The sequence below is a fragment of the Candoia aspera genome, chromosome 3 (genome assembly GCF_035149785.1).
Source record: "Candoia aspera isolate rCanAsp1 chromosome 3, rCanAsp1.hap2, whole genome shotgun sequence".
Taxonomy (NCBI): Eukaryota; Metazoa; Chordata; class Lepidosauria; order Squamata; family Boidae; genus Candoia; species Candoia aspera.
In genome coordinates, this window is record NC_086155.1 from 157,227,541 (window position 1) to 157,244,789 (window position 17,249).

The 17,249-nt window shown below is 39.1% G+C and overlaps 1 protein-coding gene across 2 annotated transcripts in view; it reads left to right on the forward strand.

Annotated features, from left to right (window-relative positions):
• The first annotated feature begins 1,353 nt into the window (after positions 1-1,353).
• PPP4R1 (protein phosphatase 4 regulatory subunit 1) overlaps positions 1,354-17,249 on the forward strand; it is a 66,866-nt gene continuing 50,970 nt past the window's right edge. Inside the window, exons 1-2 of one of the 2 annotated variants that reach the window (XM_063299106.1) lie at positions 1,354-1,587; positions 2,072-2,116. In XM_063299106.1, coding sequence (XP_063155176.1) covers positions 1,581-1,587; positions 2,072-2,116 — 52 coding nt within the window. In that variant the 5' untranslated portion in view covers positions 1,354-1,580. The remainder of the gene's footprint in view (positions 1,588-2,071; positions 2,117-17,249) is intronic. The other variant, XM_063299105.1, reaches the window with a different exon arrangement.

The following is a 17,249-nucleotide window of genomic DNA, read 5'->3' on the forward strand; positions in this document are numbered from 1 at the left end:
GGTCTGCAACTTATTAATTGGGCAATCTAATAGGTAGCTAAGCATGCTATTCCAGGCACCTGCCTACACTAACCCAACCCTGCCCCACCTCATATTAGAGTGATTGGTGTTATTTTCCTGTTGGCACATGAAGCATGGTGGGGGAATCCACCTTTTTTCCTTAAAGTGTTCTGCATTAAAACAGTAAGGACAGCAATAGTTACCAACTCATTACTGTGGCAGAACAGAGCTCTGCAACTGAAGCAGCAAATTTTATGCCAACAAACTTTTCTGCAGCTCAATGACAGAGAAATAGCACTTTAATATGGCCATCTGATGGTGCCTGAATGCTTTGATCCTTTAAGATTTGAACCAGGGATCTCTCATGTAACAATATTTTTAGCTGTTAGGCTATGCCAGCTATTATTTTCCTGTCAAAATACCATTTTTTCTGAAACCTCAGTGTGCTTGTATACGAGCCTAAGGATTCCTATTATTAGGATGTGTTTCCTTCCTACAGTAGTTTGCATTCCAAACCATAGTTTCAAATTAATTTTTTTTGTACAATTTCTTAAATTGCCAAGAGATCATAAGCTAAAGCATGCATTTGCTGTATTGTGACACCAATTCTGGAAGGTGGTTCTTCATAGAATGACATCATAATGGTTTAATCTATTTATTGCTGTGCCAGACTTCAATAGCTCCATTTGCCATCTTATAAACCAACGGGGTCACCTACAGTTAAAATAGTGAGTTGAGTTTTATCATTCCAGTTTATTGTTGGTTAACTTTAATGCAGAATACTCTACATAGGAAAGTAGTACAAAATAATGAAAAGCTGCTAAGGTAACCTAGATAGGGGTGAAAGGTATCCTCAAGAGAAAGATGAAGCCAGTGACAACCCGGAGAATGCCACAAGAACATCCGCTCACCAAGGGAGGAAGGACGAGAGCGTTTGCTCCAAGAAAGAGAAAGCATATAAAGGACACCTAGCTAACAACCTTCAGGCGTAACTATGAAACGGTGCCACTGCCCACCAGGGCGGAGATACAAACATCTCAAATTTCAGGTCTTTCGGCCAATTTGAAGTGGGGGGGCGGGAGACAAGATCGGGTCCGAGTCAAGGGAAGCCGTTCCCAAGACTAAGCTGGACCCCGGGAGGGGCGCGCCAACGTGCCATGTGGCTTTTTTCGAGCGAGCTAAAGCAATTCATTCCGCATTACCGATTCCGGCTGGGCCTGTCCGTCTGGGCCAAACCGCTCTTCCAGGGCTGCGCCCGGCCGAGGCGGCTCTCGAGGCTGCGGTGAGTCAGTCGGAGGAGGAGAGGTGAAAAGCTGAGCTGTTCGGCTTGTCTGTTTCAGGCTCGCCTGCCTGCCTGCCTGGCTTCCCTCCCTGGCGGAGGCGGGGGCAGCCGTTTGTGTCCGACTCAGACCCCTCCCTCTCTGGCTAGCTCGCTCGGTGTGAGACTCTCCCGGGGACGCCCGGAAACGCGCCTGGGCCCAAAGGCCTCAAGCCAGCTGTCCCTTCCCTCAGCCCTCGCGTCTTGGTGCCATTGCGGTTAAATGTAGCCCCTGGAACCGGGCGGGGAGGTTTGCAGGAACATGGCGGGTAGGTAGCACCTCCCTTCCACCCCCACCGTCCCGGCGCGAGAGCCCCCTCCCTTGAAACAAATAAGTCCCAAAAGGAAAGGCAGCGCGCCTTAAAGAGACCCCCGGGCAACTCCCCAATTTGGGTGGGGTATCTGGTCCTCTCCGCCCGTGTGCATGAGTGTGCGCCTGTGCGGGAGCAACTATGGTGAAAGAGATTTGTGAGGGGTTTTTTTCCCTTAAAAAAATCAGTTTGTGTGTGGATCACTCGCATTTCTCTGTGACAGTGAGGTAGGAAGGGCTTGTGGGATTTGTTGGCAGAGGGAGGCGTCCCCCTTCCTTCTCTCTTCCCTCAGAGTGTGAATGTGAGGAGGGGGCGAGGGCGAGGTGTGCTCGGGGTGCGAAAAGAGCTCGTAATGAGGCGGGGGGTGGGGGGACGGCGCCACGCGGAGTCCTTCGGCGAGAATTCACGTTGTCTTTTGTTTTGTCTTAATCCGCCTGCCCAGATCTGTCGCTGCTCCAGGAGGATCTTCAGGAGGAGATAGACGGATGTGAGTATCCCCAACAGCAGCAGCAGCCGTCTCCCTTCTTCGTCCCCTTGCACATGGAAGCGCCCTCCCAGCCCTGCTGCTAACTAGGGAGGGCCGGGGGCGGTCCCACTTCCTTCTCACCCGGAAACTCAGGGTACCCCGAGGCTTGAATGAAATGGGGAGAGGGAACCCATCCCTTTTCAAGCGCGGTTTGTGCCTTCGATGAAATACGGGAGGGGCAGAGTAGGACGGCGCCCTCCTAAACCTCTTTAATTTTGCTTCCGTGAATCAAGGGTTTGAAATCGTGGGGGCGGCCCAAGTTGCATTGTGGGAGGAAGTAGCCACGCTCAGCTGTCCTGGCTGGTTTTCCCATTTTCAGGCATTTAGGTGTATGGCTTGCGAAGTTATCTGTGGGTGTCTTTACTTTCTTGTCTTCCCTGGAGGCCATGAACTGAAAATGGGGAATGCTACGAATTGGATGGGTTGGTTGTGTTAGTAGAGTGGCTGCTAGTCTTTTGATGAATGTGATTTAGGTCATGTGGTGCTTCCAAGTTTAACAATGGTATCTTACTATTAGGAGATAAATAAGGCTTAAATATTTTCTTTGAAGGGAGTTTTTTATTTTCTGCCACTGAAGTTGGTTTAATATGGAAATTCAGGAATTAATTTTCTTACCGGTTGTAATGTTTTCATGTTTAATTTATCCATTGACTGAGGTTATCTGTATTCATTTTTGGGTAACTTGATGCAGTGAGGAATATTTTACTTCCTGTAAATAATTTTTTTAAATGTGGCAGTGTCTTTGACCTTGAATAATATTCAGCTAAACAGTCTTCTGGATAGAATAGCTGCTTCTAGCACACCAGGACAGAAGTGATTCTTCATGTCCCCAGAATCTACTCTGGAGAGATACAGGAACCTTACTAACAGATTTGGAGTGGGTGGAAAGCTGGGGCTGTACAGGGATGGTAGGAGTGGGAAGTCCAGCAGTGCAAATAGGTATTTATTTGCATTGCATTATATTTTGCTCCTTCTGTTTTAGACAAAATGCGAGTTAATTTCTATTAAACAGATTTGGTGATGGGTCTGCAATTGGCTAAGGAGACAGAAGGGATCTCTCTCTCAGACTTGCTGCCAGTTGGAATGACTACTATATTTATACAAGACATATATTTACCTAAAAATTAGTATACTTATTTGTGTTTGGAATAGATTGTATTTGCACTGTTTGTAATTTGACATATTCTGTTAATTATTGGTAAGGTGTGAGTGTCTTTTAAAAAGAAGCAAATGTGCTAACAGTCCATGCAGCAACTTTGATTGTAGCCTTCTCCACCCTATTATTTTCACGATACGTTGGGCTACAGCTCATATAATTCTGAGCTAGGACTCATGCTGGTAGGGAATTCTGGGAGTCACAATACAACATATATGATGATGATGATGATCAGGTTTCAGAGGTCTGTAAATTATGTTATGACTCAGAGGCCTGAACTTTTTTGAGTCAATTTGCACATTCAGCATTTTGATACCATGATATGGAAGCTTTAAAAAATGGCTGCCATGCAGGAGGGCTTGTCCATTGATGCACTGTCTACCATTTTGAATCTGGCTAATCAAAAATGAAATCTCAGAAGACAAAACAGCAAGATGGCCTATGATACCCTGTGTAGTTCATCAGGTACTCATTATAATCCCCTCAGTTTGCCTGTATTTTTTTCTGGGCAAGTGTGGACATTTATTTAAAAAAGTAGACGTTGTAGGCACTTATCATTTTCCCCCCTCTAAGATTGCCTGTAGGGAATGCAAAGGATTCTTGGATATGGAAATGTGGAATATAATGATTTGCTGTGCAGCACATCAGTTTCTTTTATTTTGTTTAAGAAAAGAAGCTTTTAAATTGTTTTAATGGATGAAAGGTGCAGGGGTTGGCAAGCATAGATACAGTATATTAGCCTCCAGAGGCACTTTGTTGGAGATCCCTGATGTAATGGAAAAGTGAACTATAAATAATAACAGTGAAAAAATTCCAAAGTGATTGTACTTTTATATCTATCATCTATCTATCAATCACCAATAAGGATGTAAAACAGTTTGATACGGTTCTTTATAAAATCTTTTTTGAGTGATTCTAATGCCATCTGCCTGGAGACATACATTGTATATAAGCATTTCCTGGCCATTAACTCTTAGACTGAATTACTGTATAAAACAAGTTATCTTGCAAAGTTTCTAATTTGTAAGGGCAATTTTAGGGGAAAGTAAAGTTGCTTTCTAATTGTAAACAAAATGTTTTAGCATTCATCTTGTACAGCTGAATTCACATTAATATTCATTGGGTTGTTTTCTCTCTCCCTTTTGCTAACCCATGAAAGTGGCACTTGTTGTATGAGCTTTCATGCCTTTACTTTCTTGATTATTAGGGATACAGTGGGAAAATTTTATCAAAGAGGAATATCTTACAATGAGTGTTTGAATTCCATATTAGCTTCATTTCCTGTAAGAGTCCACTTTGTGCCAAAGTTCTTCAACTGAGAATGCTTTATTTCTTGTTCTTATATCCTGAACATTGTACCCTGTGTGTTCCTGGAGTAGTGCAGCTGTCTTGGCCCTCCCTACAGGGAAAGGGTAATCAAAATACCTAATCTGTACTCAGCTTTATGGATAGAGGTAGAGCCTTAACCTGGCCATAAGTGCCAGCAAGTTGAATTTCATGTTTTAAGTTAATCTCCAAGAATACACTGGTTGGTGGATATTTTAATCTAGAATTCAATATTATTTTACCATTAAACTACATAAATAATAAATTCCTCTGATATTTTAGCTTTATGTTCACAAATCCATGACAAAAATGTAAAGTTTATGTACAAGTTTTTTACTAAAACAGGTAATACTTTGTTTGATAGCAGTTTTGGGAAGGCTAAGATGTAAATCTGCTGCATAATATTTTAAAATCCTTAACTTCCACACTTTAATTCATAGATAAAGCTTCAACATGATAGGTCATCTTTCTAGATGACCTAGAAAAAAAAAATCAAGACACCATTTTTGTTCTCTGATGAAGATTCCAGGAGCCTGGTGGTTTTCTTAGCATCTACATTTATGGCTTGTAGCAATAAAATTAAATTACTTATTTCTAACTAGGATGTCTCTCTGTAGAAGTCATTTGTTCTGTAGTTGTTCAGCTCATACATGGAAGAAAGGATGTTTTTATTTTACAGTACTAAGTGGGACAAGGAGAAGTTTATGCTTCAGTTTTATTATCCAAATGAAGAGAAAGTAACATTTCAACTTTAAAAGGCCCTGATAATTTACTCTAGGAAGCTTTTCTGACTCCTTAAATAGTTGAGTTTCAGACTTATTATTTGTGTCATACTGTGCCATTTTTAAAGTGGCTTTTTTCAAAATATTTTTGTTTGGCAAGGTCACTAAAGTTATAACCCTAGACAGATATATTTTGGGATATATCCCAAGAAGACGTTCTAATGATGGATACTGTTCTGTTGGTGGAACACATTCTTGACATGCATGTGTGCGCACACACACACACCCCTGTGGACTCCAGAAATTTATTGTAGTAGACTGGGGAGCAAATTTGGAAATGTATCTGCAGAAACTGATGAAAATGAGGTCAAATCAAAATGTTATTGTTGTGCTCCAAAGACTAATATACATACAAAAATAAGACTAAACTTAACACTCTGATAGGGTAAGACCTAGTATAGAGTGTGTTAGAAGCATAACACTAAATGTAAACTATAGTATAAAACTATATACTATATCAAATAGTTTTGAACTCTCAGTGTTTTAAGCGGATAAATAACTTCTTTGTGAGAAAATGGAGAGGACAAAATAAAATTTGTTTACTACAATTTAGCACAGCCACTTCCAAAAGAAGTGGAAAACAAAATTGCTTTATTATGATTTGAAAAGCATCTTAGTAAATGAATGCAATAGGTTAATCTATGGTGGTAAAGAAGCTGCACCCATTAAGATTTCCTTTGCTATATATTTTGTATTTTATTTCATAGAAGAAAGTTCTGTGGGGTACAAATAATAGTCACTCATACTCTAAATTAACATCACCTATGTTTGCGTAAGGTAGTTTAGTTTTGTGTATATAGATATGTAGCTGCATTAATATGTACACACGTGTGCATATACATATGCACACACCCCATAGATTTTAATTATCCAAGTTCCATAGAATAGGAAAAAAGCTGTTTTTATTATTTAGCAAGCAACTGGATGCTGCTTTATATGATCAATAGCAAAAGAAATTTCTTAAGAGTCGACATTGTTGAGACATGTTTAAGTAAAGGGTGCAAAATTATTCTTGCGATAGATTCAGGTTCTTGTAATTAATGCATACACTACTCTTAACATCAATAGCTGTAGGCTTACGCAATATATATAAAGAGTGTATAGGCTTTAAGCAGTAAGTACTCCAAGTTGGAAAAATTATTTTCAATTCACAGTTTAGTTCTTTTGGCTTTCATTTCAAATACACACATCTCAGTCTTATTTTTTTACTCTTCCATAATACCACTGTGTTTCAAAAATATTTAGCAGATAAATACAGTTCAGGAATTATAATGAGATGTTGCATATAAAGAAAGATATTAAGTTACTAAATTGTATTACTAGATTTGGAAAAGAGTGCTTTAAATAAACTGATATACAGTAAACTGCCATAGTACAACATTCCGAGGGGGGAGAATAGTATATATTTTTTCCAGACCATCTGTAACTTTTTGTGTTCCTAGGCATTGGAAGGAAGAAGGCTCAGCTATTCTTAACTTTTTCATTTGGGACTTTGTACTGTAAAATTATTTCAGGCAAAAACAGTGGCCCAATTGCTGTATGGTGTCTAATTGGACTTGGGGGTATATGCCAGTGTGTCATACTCAAGAGAGTGCCATTCAAATTTTTGAGGGCCCTCTTTCCACTCCCTATTCTTCCATTAATAATCACAACTATCAAGGGCACTTTAATTTTGGCTGGCTTTATTAACAATTGCCAATAAATTTCAGACAAAGCTAGATAACAGCCATTCTAAGGAAACTGCAGTCATATGGCCTTTTACCAGAGTTTTTACATTGGCTGCGAGAGGAATAGAGAGATTATGAGATAACATATTTTGGATGCAGAATGTCTAATTTAGACAGAATATATAAAAAACTTTAAATCCTGAAAGCTGACCTCTTCTGGGAACCAGTCTGCTATCTTTATCATTTTAACTATGTCAAAATATTACAGAGCATTTTACAGAGCACTCTTTTTAATGAATGCATCTGCCCTTGGGGTTCTGGAACCACTGGAACATTAAAATGATAGGTCATGTTTTCCATTATTATACTTTTTACAGAGACAAAGTACATTAATTTTATTAACTTTCCTGATCATTCAGATGAATTTGACATTTGTCAGATGAATAGCTGTATAGTATTTACGAAGTTCCTGATTTTGTATAGTAGTTATAAAGACAGGAAGGAGATTAACTTATTACCTGTAAATAGGTTATAAATACTTATGTACTATATGTACTTGAGCAGTTTGGATACTGACAATTGTATTGTCTGTCTTGGACAATTCTAAAGTTGCTTACCGTGTTTCCAGTCCAAATTATTAGGGGTTGATAGATTGGAAGCATGCAGTTCATTCATCGTTAAGGAACACATTGAAAAGAAATATGCTAGACTCCTGCAGTTGAATGGAATAGTTGAATTTCAAGGTTAATAGAATTGGCATTTTGAATGTAATTTTTGTTGTTTATTCGTTTAGTCGCTTCCGACTCTTCGTGACTTCATGGACCAGCCCACGCCAGAGCTTTCTGTCGGTCGTCAACACCCCCAGCTCCCCCAGGGACGAGTCTGTCACCTCTAGAATATCATCCATCCACCTTGCCCTTGGTCAGCCCCTCTTCCTTTTGCCCTCCACTCTCCCTAGCATCAGCATCTTCTCCAGGGTGTCCTGTCTTCTCATTATGTGGCCAAAGTATTTCAGTTTTGCCTTGAATATCATTCCCTCAAGTGAGCAGTCTGGCTTTATTTCCTGGAGGATGGACTGGTTTGATCTCCTTGCAGTCCAAGGCACTCTCAGAATTTTCCTCCAACACCACAGTTCAAAAGCATCGATCTTCCTTCTCTCAGCCTTCCTTATGGTCCAGCTCTCGCAGCCATATGTTACTACGGGGAACACCATTGCTTTAACTATGCGGACCTTTGTTGTCAGTGTGATGTCTCTGCTCTTAACTATTTTATCGAGATTTGTCATTGCTCTTCTCCCAAGGATTAAGCATCTTCTGATTTCCTGACTGCATTCAGCATCTGCATTCAGCATCTGCAGTAATCTTCGCACCTAGAAATACAAAGTCTTCCACTGCTTCTACATTTTCTCCCTCTATTTGCCAGTTATCAATCAAGCTGGTTGCCATAATCTTGGTTTTTTTCAGGTTTAGCTGCAAGCCAGCTTTGGCACTTTCTTCTTTCACCTTCATCATAAGGCTCCTCAGTTCCTCTTTGCTTTCAGCCATCAAAGTGGTATCATCTGCATATCTGAGATTGTTAATGTTTCTTCCAGCGATTTTAACTCCAGCCTTGGATTCCTCAAGGCCAGCTTGTCGCATGATGTGTTCTGCATACAAGTTGAATAGGTAGGGTGAGAGTATACAGCCCTGCCGTACTCCTTTCCCAATCTTAAACCAGTCCGTTGTTCCGTGGTCTGTTCTTACTGTTGCTACTTGGTCGTTATACAGATTCTTCAGGAGGCAGACAAGATGACTTGGTATCCCCATACCACTAAGAACTTGCCACAATTTGTTATGGTCCACACAGTCAAAGGCTTTAGAATAGTCAATAAAACAGAAATCGATGTTTTTCTGAAACTCCCTGGCTTTTTCCATTATCCAGCGGATATTGGCAATTTGGTCCCTAGTTCCTCTGCCTTTTCTAAACCCAGCTTGTACATCTGGCAATTCTCGCTCCGTGAATTGCTGAAGTCTACCTTGCAGGATCTTGAGCATTACCTTACTGGCATGTGAAATGAGTGCCACTGTTCGATAGTTTGAACATTCTTTAGTGTTCCCCTTTTTTGGTATGGGGATATAAGTTGATTTTTTCCAGTCTGATGGCCATTCTTGTGTTTTCCAAATTTGCTGGCATATAGCATGCATTACCTTGACAGCATCATCTTGCAAGATTTTGAACAGTTCAACTGGGATGCCGTCATCTCCTGCTGCCTTGTTATTAGCAATGCTTCTTAAGGCCCATTCAACCTCACTCTTCAGGATGTCTGGCTCTAGCTCACTGACCACACCGTCAAACTATCCCCGATATTGTTATCCTTCCTATACAGGTCTTCTGTATATTCCTGCCACCTTTTCTTGATCTCTTCTTCTGTTAGGTCCTTGCCATCTTTGTTTTTGATCATACCCATTTTGGCCTGGAATTTACCTCCAATGTTTCTAATTTTCTGGAAGAGGTCTCTTGTCCTTCCTATTCTATTGTCTTCTTCCACTTCCACGCGTTGCTTGTTTAAAAATAATTCCCTCTCTTCTGGCTAACCTCTGGAATTTTGCATTTAATTGGGCATATCTCCCCCTATCACTGTTGCCTTTTGCTTTCCTTCTTTCTTGGGCTACTTCTAGTGTCTCAGCAGACAGCCATTTTGCCTTCTTGGTTTTCTCTTTCTTTGGGATGTATTTTGTTGCCACCTCCTGAACACTGTTGCAAACTTCTGTCCATAGTTCTTCTGGTACCCTATCTACTAAGTCCAGTCCCTTAAATCTATTCTTCACCTCCACTGCATATTCCTTAGGGATATTAGTGAGCTCATATCTAGCTGATCTGTGGGTCTTCCCTAATCTCTTTAGTCTGATCCTAAATTGTGCAAGAAGAAGTTCGTGATCTGAACTACAGTCAGCTCTAGGTCTTGTTTTTACCGACTGTATAGATGTCCGCCACCTTTGGCTGCAAAGGATGTAGTCAATCTGATTTCGGTGTTGTCCATCTGGTGAAGTCCATGTATAAAGCCATCTCTTAGGTTGTTGGAAGGGAGTGTTTGTTATGCAGAGTGAGTTGTCTTAGGAAATTTCTATCAGCCTATGTCCTGCTTCGTTTTGTTCTCCCAGGCCATGCTTACCTGTAATTCCAGGTGTCATTTGACTGCCCACCTTAGCATTCCAGTCTCCCGTGATGAAAATAACATCTCTTTTAGGCGTGTTGTCCAGTAGGTGCTGCAGTTCCTCATAGAACTGCTGTACTTCAGCTTCTTCAGCATCTGTGGTTGGGGCGTATATTTGGATCACTGTGATGTTAGATGGCTTGCCCTGAATTCAAATTGAGATCATTCTATCGTTTTTTGGATTGTATCCAAGCACTGCTTTAGCCACTTTACTATTAATTATGAAGGCTACTCCATTTCTTCTGTGGGCCTCTTGTCCACAGTAGTAGATCTGGTGGTCATTTGATGTGAAGTGGCCCATTCCAGTCCATTTCAGTTCACTGACGCCCAAAATGTCTATCTTTAATCTTGACATCTCACCAATAGCCACATCCAATTTGCCCTGGCTCATAGATCTTACATTCCAGGTTCCAGTGGTACGTTGATCCTTAGAACATCGGATTCGCCGTTCACCACCAGCACCGTCGGCTGCTAGCCGTCCTTTCGGCTTTGAGCTAGCTGCGTCATCACGTCTGGGGCTAGTTGAACTCATCCTCTGTTCCTCCCCAGTAGCATTTTGACCATCTTCCAACCTGGGGGTCTCATCTTCCGATGGTATACCGACATATCTCTGGTTGTACTGATCCATTTAGTTTTCACGGCAAGAATACCGGGGTGGGTTGCCATTACCTTCCCCAGGGATGTAATATGCATGTCAAATTGAATGTAATAGCATGTCAAATTGCAGTAGATGTGTTGCATTCACTTGCCAATACTCAAATGCTAAAAACATAGCTATTTTTGAAAGAATATTTGAATTTGGAAACTACAACTACATTTTTTTGTATTAAAAACTTTTTAAATAGTTAAGCTTTTCTGTGTTTTTTATAATCCTTGTTTAGCATTTTCCCATTATCTCTACAGTCATAAAACTCATATTCTGTTTTAATCAAAATCTAGTCTTGAACTCTTGTGGACTATTGTCTTGATTCTCCTTTAACTGATACTGAATGATTTAATTAAAGTATTTTCAATGTTATTTATGTAAATAGCTATGCTGCCTCTTGAATGACTTCCAATTTTAAAGCTGATCCCTCTGTAGCCCAAAAGTTCAGTCTAGTTCAGCAATATATCTCCAGCAATACTCAGCTAGATTTTTCCAGAAAGCTTAGAACCATGTCATGATGGAACATATGCAAAGATGAATGTAGATAAGACCTTCAGACATATTGCAGCAATATAATAGAATCTCAGCATTTTATGTATGGTTTTTCCTGAAACTGTAATCAGAAACCATTCAGTAAAAGACACATATAATTCTTTCTTATTTTATTTCATGCTTTCATCACTATAAAATTATGAATCATTGTCACGAAATAATTACTGTTTAACATAGTGGTGTGAAAATTTCCAGTACTTTAACTGAACTTGCATCAGATTCATCTTATCTACTTAATAACCTTAAAAGTATGCAGTGTAATATGTTATACTATATAAATATCTCAAAAGCTGTTCCTGTATTCAAAGTATTAAACTGAAATAGTTGAACAGAAAATTAGTAGTTTAAATCAGGTATTGAAATAAACTGCAAACCTGAAAAAACATTCTGGATAATAATATGCTAATTAAAATATGCCTGAATTGCTGCATTAATATTTACAGCTTTGTGAAAAGTCCCTTGAAAAAGTTACTTAACAACTTTTAATAGTTTCAGTCAGATTGGTATTGTAACTTTCAAAATGATAATTTTATGAAATGATCATTTTTTCTTAAAAGAAGTACTTTATTAATTTGCGTGTTCCCTTTTGCTTCAAGACAGACTTAAATATTTTATCAATTTTTATAAACATAGACGGGGAAGACTGTTAGCAATTTATTATAATGCAAGAAAGCCCTAATCTTGCATTAGAGGCCCCATTGTGACGCATCTATCATTAAGTCAGTAACAGAAAGCTGATTTACATCTATTCTGTAGAGCTGAAGTATAAAAAAGCATGTGGAGACAACTGGAATACTTATCTGTATGAAAAGAGTTAATATTGGGAATTTCATCTTCCCATTGTTCACTCAAAAAGAATACAATAATGGAAATGCTTTTTCTGACATGCTACAAACACTCCTCTTGCAAGGAGACTATATTAAGAGAATCCTTGCTAGATTGGTAGTGTAATCAAAATGGCTGAAGCGGATCCCACTGATGGCATATACCTGAAAGAATCAGACTCAACCACTATTTTGGAAATAGCGGATACTTGGCAAGATTTTTATGTCTATAACTGAATTTTCAAAAATGTTTAAAAATTCTATAAAGCAGTTATTGTCCTAACAGTGAGACGCACACTGAGACGAGGAGTAGTTCTCTAGTGTTTATTACTGCTACATAAACAGAATCCTAACAAACTGAATAAGCGTGGGAAAAACCCAGACATATAAACGCCAAAAGCTAAGGCGGGCCTGATCTGTGTCTCTTTGAATGGCTGCTTAATTCCTCAGTACTACGCATGCGTTTTCCACCCTGGATGGGAGCCCCTTCCTGCTCGCCATCATTACTCATGACAGTTATTCGGGTTTAGAAGAACTGATGCTGATATTTTGTAGCAAGCTTAAAGATAATTTAATGAGTATTCTCTCATTTCTCATTTTGTTTTCCTATCCTGAAATGACAGGGGAGAGGAGAATGCATTAAATAAACACACACATCTAAGAACTATATACTGTGCTAACTGTATACTGTACTGTATTGTACAATGTGCTGGACTACATCCATAGGCTGAAGTTTGGAGGCATGCGGAAAAATATTGCGCATACGTTCGTGATTTTATAATAGGGACACTGGAGAAATTGGACCACATTTCAAGTGAAATGGTGCAGTCTGTAAAAACAGAATTAGTCATGGCACAAATAGTCATATAATCTTGGAATGTTTTAGTTTTACTGTACAATGCTTCTTGGCTCAACATTTTTATAGGAAGTTATGTACCAAAACAAAAACAAACTATGATAAAAGGTGTAGAATGATGTGGGAGATATTAACAGGAATGAAACACAGACTGATATGTTCACTTCAGTTTTCCATAGAATATTTCTTAGCTTTAGTTGTGATTTATATGTAGAAACTGAGAAGCTGATGCCAGGTTTTCTCATATTCTGTATAGATATAAATCTCAAAGAATCTATAAATCTCAAAGAATCAGGTAAAAATGGCCTCATGTTTAAAACGTAATGATGTCCCACTCACTGATGTAAGTTAATTTCTTTTATCATGAGTTTACCATGAGTTAAAAGACTTAGCTAAGTTTTGTTTATTAAAAATAAGTGAAGTCACATTAATTTTTATATGCAGCATTAATATCTGAAAAGGCCTTTTTTACAATAGCCCAAAATTACTGAGTTGAAATAAAAAACTTAAATGAGGACTTACTGTAATTTAAAATACAAATTTAAACAAATTCAAAGTTTTATTTAGAATTTGTTTTCATTAATATTATTGGAAGTACTTTAAAATCACAGAAGCTGGCAGTACTTGGTTGATCTGGTATGACCCTGAAAAGGCTAAACAGAATGGGACCTACTTAGTGCTTCAATAGAAGACCACCAGGATTCCACATCTTTATAGAATTGACTGGGAAGAAGGCAATTGCAAATCACTTCTCAAAGAAATAGCCCAGAAAGAAATACCATTTCTGTATTGTTGCCAAGAAAAAGCATAGACGGTTTCACCAGGAATCAAGTTAACTCAAAGAAGACCTAACATTGTGAGATACACTGGGTATAAATTAATTCTTTATTTTTTAAGAAGCAGAAACATGGAAGCTCTGTAAAGTTTCAAAAAGAAACATTTCTTGTATTGCAAAATTTCCCTCCATATTAATGGGATGGACCAGTCAAAGGTAGAGCTCAGTCATTACTAGCGATCTGGTAAAGGTAAAGGTTTCCCTTGACATTAAGTCCAGTCGTGTCCAACTCTACGGGACGGTGCTCATCTCTGTTTCAAAGCCGAAGAGCCGGCGCTTGTCCGTAGACAGTTCCGTGGTCATGTGGCCGGCATGACTACACGGAACGCCGTTACCTGCCTGCCGAAGCGGTACCTATTATTCTACTCACATTTGCATGTTTTCGAACTGCTAGGTTGGCAGGAGCTAGGACTAGCAACGGGAGCTCACCCCGTCACACGGATTTGAACCGCTGACCTTCTGATTGGCAAGCTCAGCAGCTCAGCGGTTTAACCCGCAGCGCCACCGTGTCTGGTAAAGGCATTAGGCATTAACTTAGAAAACAAGGGATTGTGAAGAACTCTGAAGAATCTCTTAGAACTGAGGGAATTAGTCAACAGTATCGCAAACACTGCTCAGTGTGTATAAAAAGGTGTCATTCGGTTAATGGGTGATGTTCTTCCTAATAGCCCTCTGTATCTGTCCCAGAGAGCAACAGGAAGCCCCACTGTGCAAATATGCTTGCTTAGTGTTGGTTGTAACCCACAGTTTTAAAATAATGCACATCAAAGCAAATAACCATAATTTTATACATCACTAGATTTGGAGAGATACCTTGGGATTCCTACTTAGTGAAAATGTTGGCATAATGTGTGACAGCTGTAAAAGCAAATTCCATTTTTGGAAAGAGATTGAAAATAAATAGTATCCTTACCTTTAACAATTGTGGTATGACTACATTTGGAATACTCTGTACAATGTTGATCCCCTCTCTTACCAAATTATATTGTAGAGTAGGAACCGGTGTGGAAGAATACAAATGAAGTGATCCAGTACTGGAACTACTTCCCTATAAACTTAGATTTCAGTGGCAGACTTCAGTTGGAATGATATCAGTATTCTTTAAAACTCATTGCCATGATTTGTTCTTTGCCAGAGTTGCTGGGTCATCTGATGCAGCAAAGAGCCCCCATAGATTGCTGTCCATTGGCAAGAAGCAGTGACAGTATATAGCAGCACACTGCTAATTAACTCGTAATTCAGAATTCTGGCTTATCATTGCAACTGAAGCTGGCAATGTTTTTGCTTTTTAGCTCAGGAAGATTAAGTGGGAGTATGATAGTTACGCAGTTATGGACAATTTTTTTCTCATTCTAGAAACTGAGGTTATTGAATGGTGGGTAATCCATAACTGACAAGAAGAAATAATGCTTCACATAGCACATAAATAATGCTTCACTATGGAATTGGTTTCCTAAAGATGTGATGTCAGCCATCAGTTTATGCTTCAAAAGGGATTGGGAATACTCATGGAGAAATGTATGAATTGATGTATTGATGTGGTAGAAATGAGGAATGGTGTCCTTGCAAATAATGAGGATCGCAGCTGTTTACTCTGTGTAAACTAGTTTTAAGATATATTTCTTTTTCTCTCATCTCATGCTTTTAATTTATTTTCCTTACTATTACTTAACTCTTTTCTGTGCTTTGAGAAAGAATAGTATAAAGGTACATCTGTATGGAGATAAGGTTATCAGTGCTCTATACAGTATTAGAAATTGTAATCTTTTATTACCAGAATCCAGGGAATAGGAAGAGAGGACTGCTGATATCATGCTTAAAGACTCTCCCCATACCTGTTAGCCACTGTGGGAAACAGAATGTGGAACCAAAGAGGCCTTTGATCTGATCCAGTAGGACATTTCTTTTTATTTAATGAGCAAAGATTTTATGCTTTTTACACACTGCATTAAGGATTACACAGGAGCTCTGTGCAGCCTATTTGATGAGGCCCTTTGCTTGCAAACACAGTCCCTCTTGGGGTCTGTGTTGTGAAGGTGCAGTAGTACTGTCTTCTGTGCTCATACGCAGATGTCCAGAAAATCCTGGAAGGGCTAGGAATTTCGTGCTGTGTTTTTTAGTGACTACAGCAGGTTCACGCAGAAAGAAGCAATGCTTCTGGTTAAATAATCTGCATAGCCTAACTGTTGAATGGGATGATTTACCAATGTAAAACTGGGGGGGGGGAATAATTCTTCCTTTTTTATAATTTTTAGCCCATAGGATACAGATTTAAATAGAAATAGATTACATGTGCTATGATGGCTGATTCAGTTTTTCTCCAAAAGATTGTGTGGATAATACTGTTAATTTTTGCAGGAGGTGAATTGAATTCTTGAGGACTGTATGAGTGGCTTAGACTAAATGTAGCCTTGATCTAAGGGCAGTCTAGGTTTATACTTTTTTTCTAGCTTAACTATCAGATACTGTCATTTTCTTTACCACTTACAGTATATGGTGAGACTCTGATTTACTCTGCCTTTGTAACTCAGGCTTCTTCCCCCCCACCCCACCCCATATACTGCAGTTTCCTGTTTATAAATCTTTGAACATCTTACTGCTGCTTGAAACTCAGATATACTCAAAACAGAAAGAACTATTTACTTTTCTTCCTAGGGTGAAGATGTTGCTAATCACCCTGTTTTAATCTCTCATTATTATTATTTTTGCTTCTCACATTCAGTCAGTTTGCAAGTTGGACCTTTATACAGTGGTATAAAAATGCCTTTAATGCCTCAGCTAAAATTCTGGTTCATACTCTGATAATCTTATGCTTTGACTGTTTCTGCCAGCTGCCCTTATAACTATACAGTATCTGCTCACTTATCCAAAATTTGCCCCTCTGATCCTGTGTCCCCCGTTCAGTTCATGTTGCTTTATCTATTTCTCCTTAGCTTGCGCCTTGCACCACCCTCACTTCTTTAGCTCTAGTATCTTCAACCCTGTGCCCTCCTCACATGTTAGACATCAAGGCCTATCACTTGAAGCCAGTACAACTGGCTGTTGAGTCTCCTAGTGCAGCTTAGCACTGAATACTTTGTTATTATTTTCTCATTTTCTGACGAAGCTTTCAAGTTTATTCTTGATTATATATTCTTGGTCAAGCATATCATGCTTGGTTCACTTATTCTATGGTTTATTTTAAGTGTGTTTTCATTAGTAAAACATAATTGCCTGAGTTATAATATGGTTTATTTGGCTTTGACTTAGGGTGTATG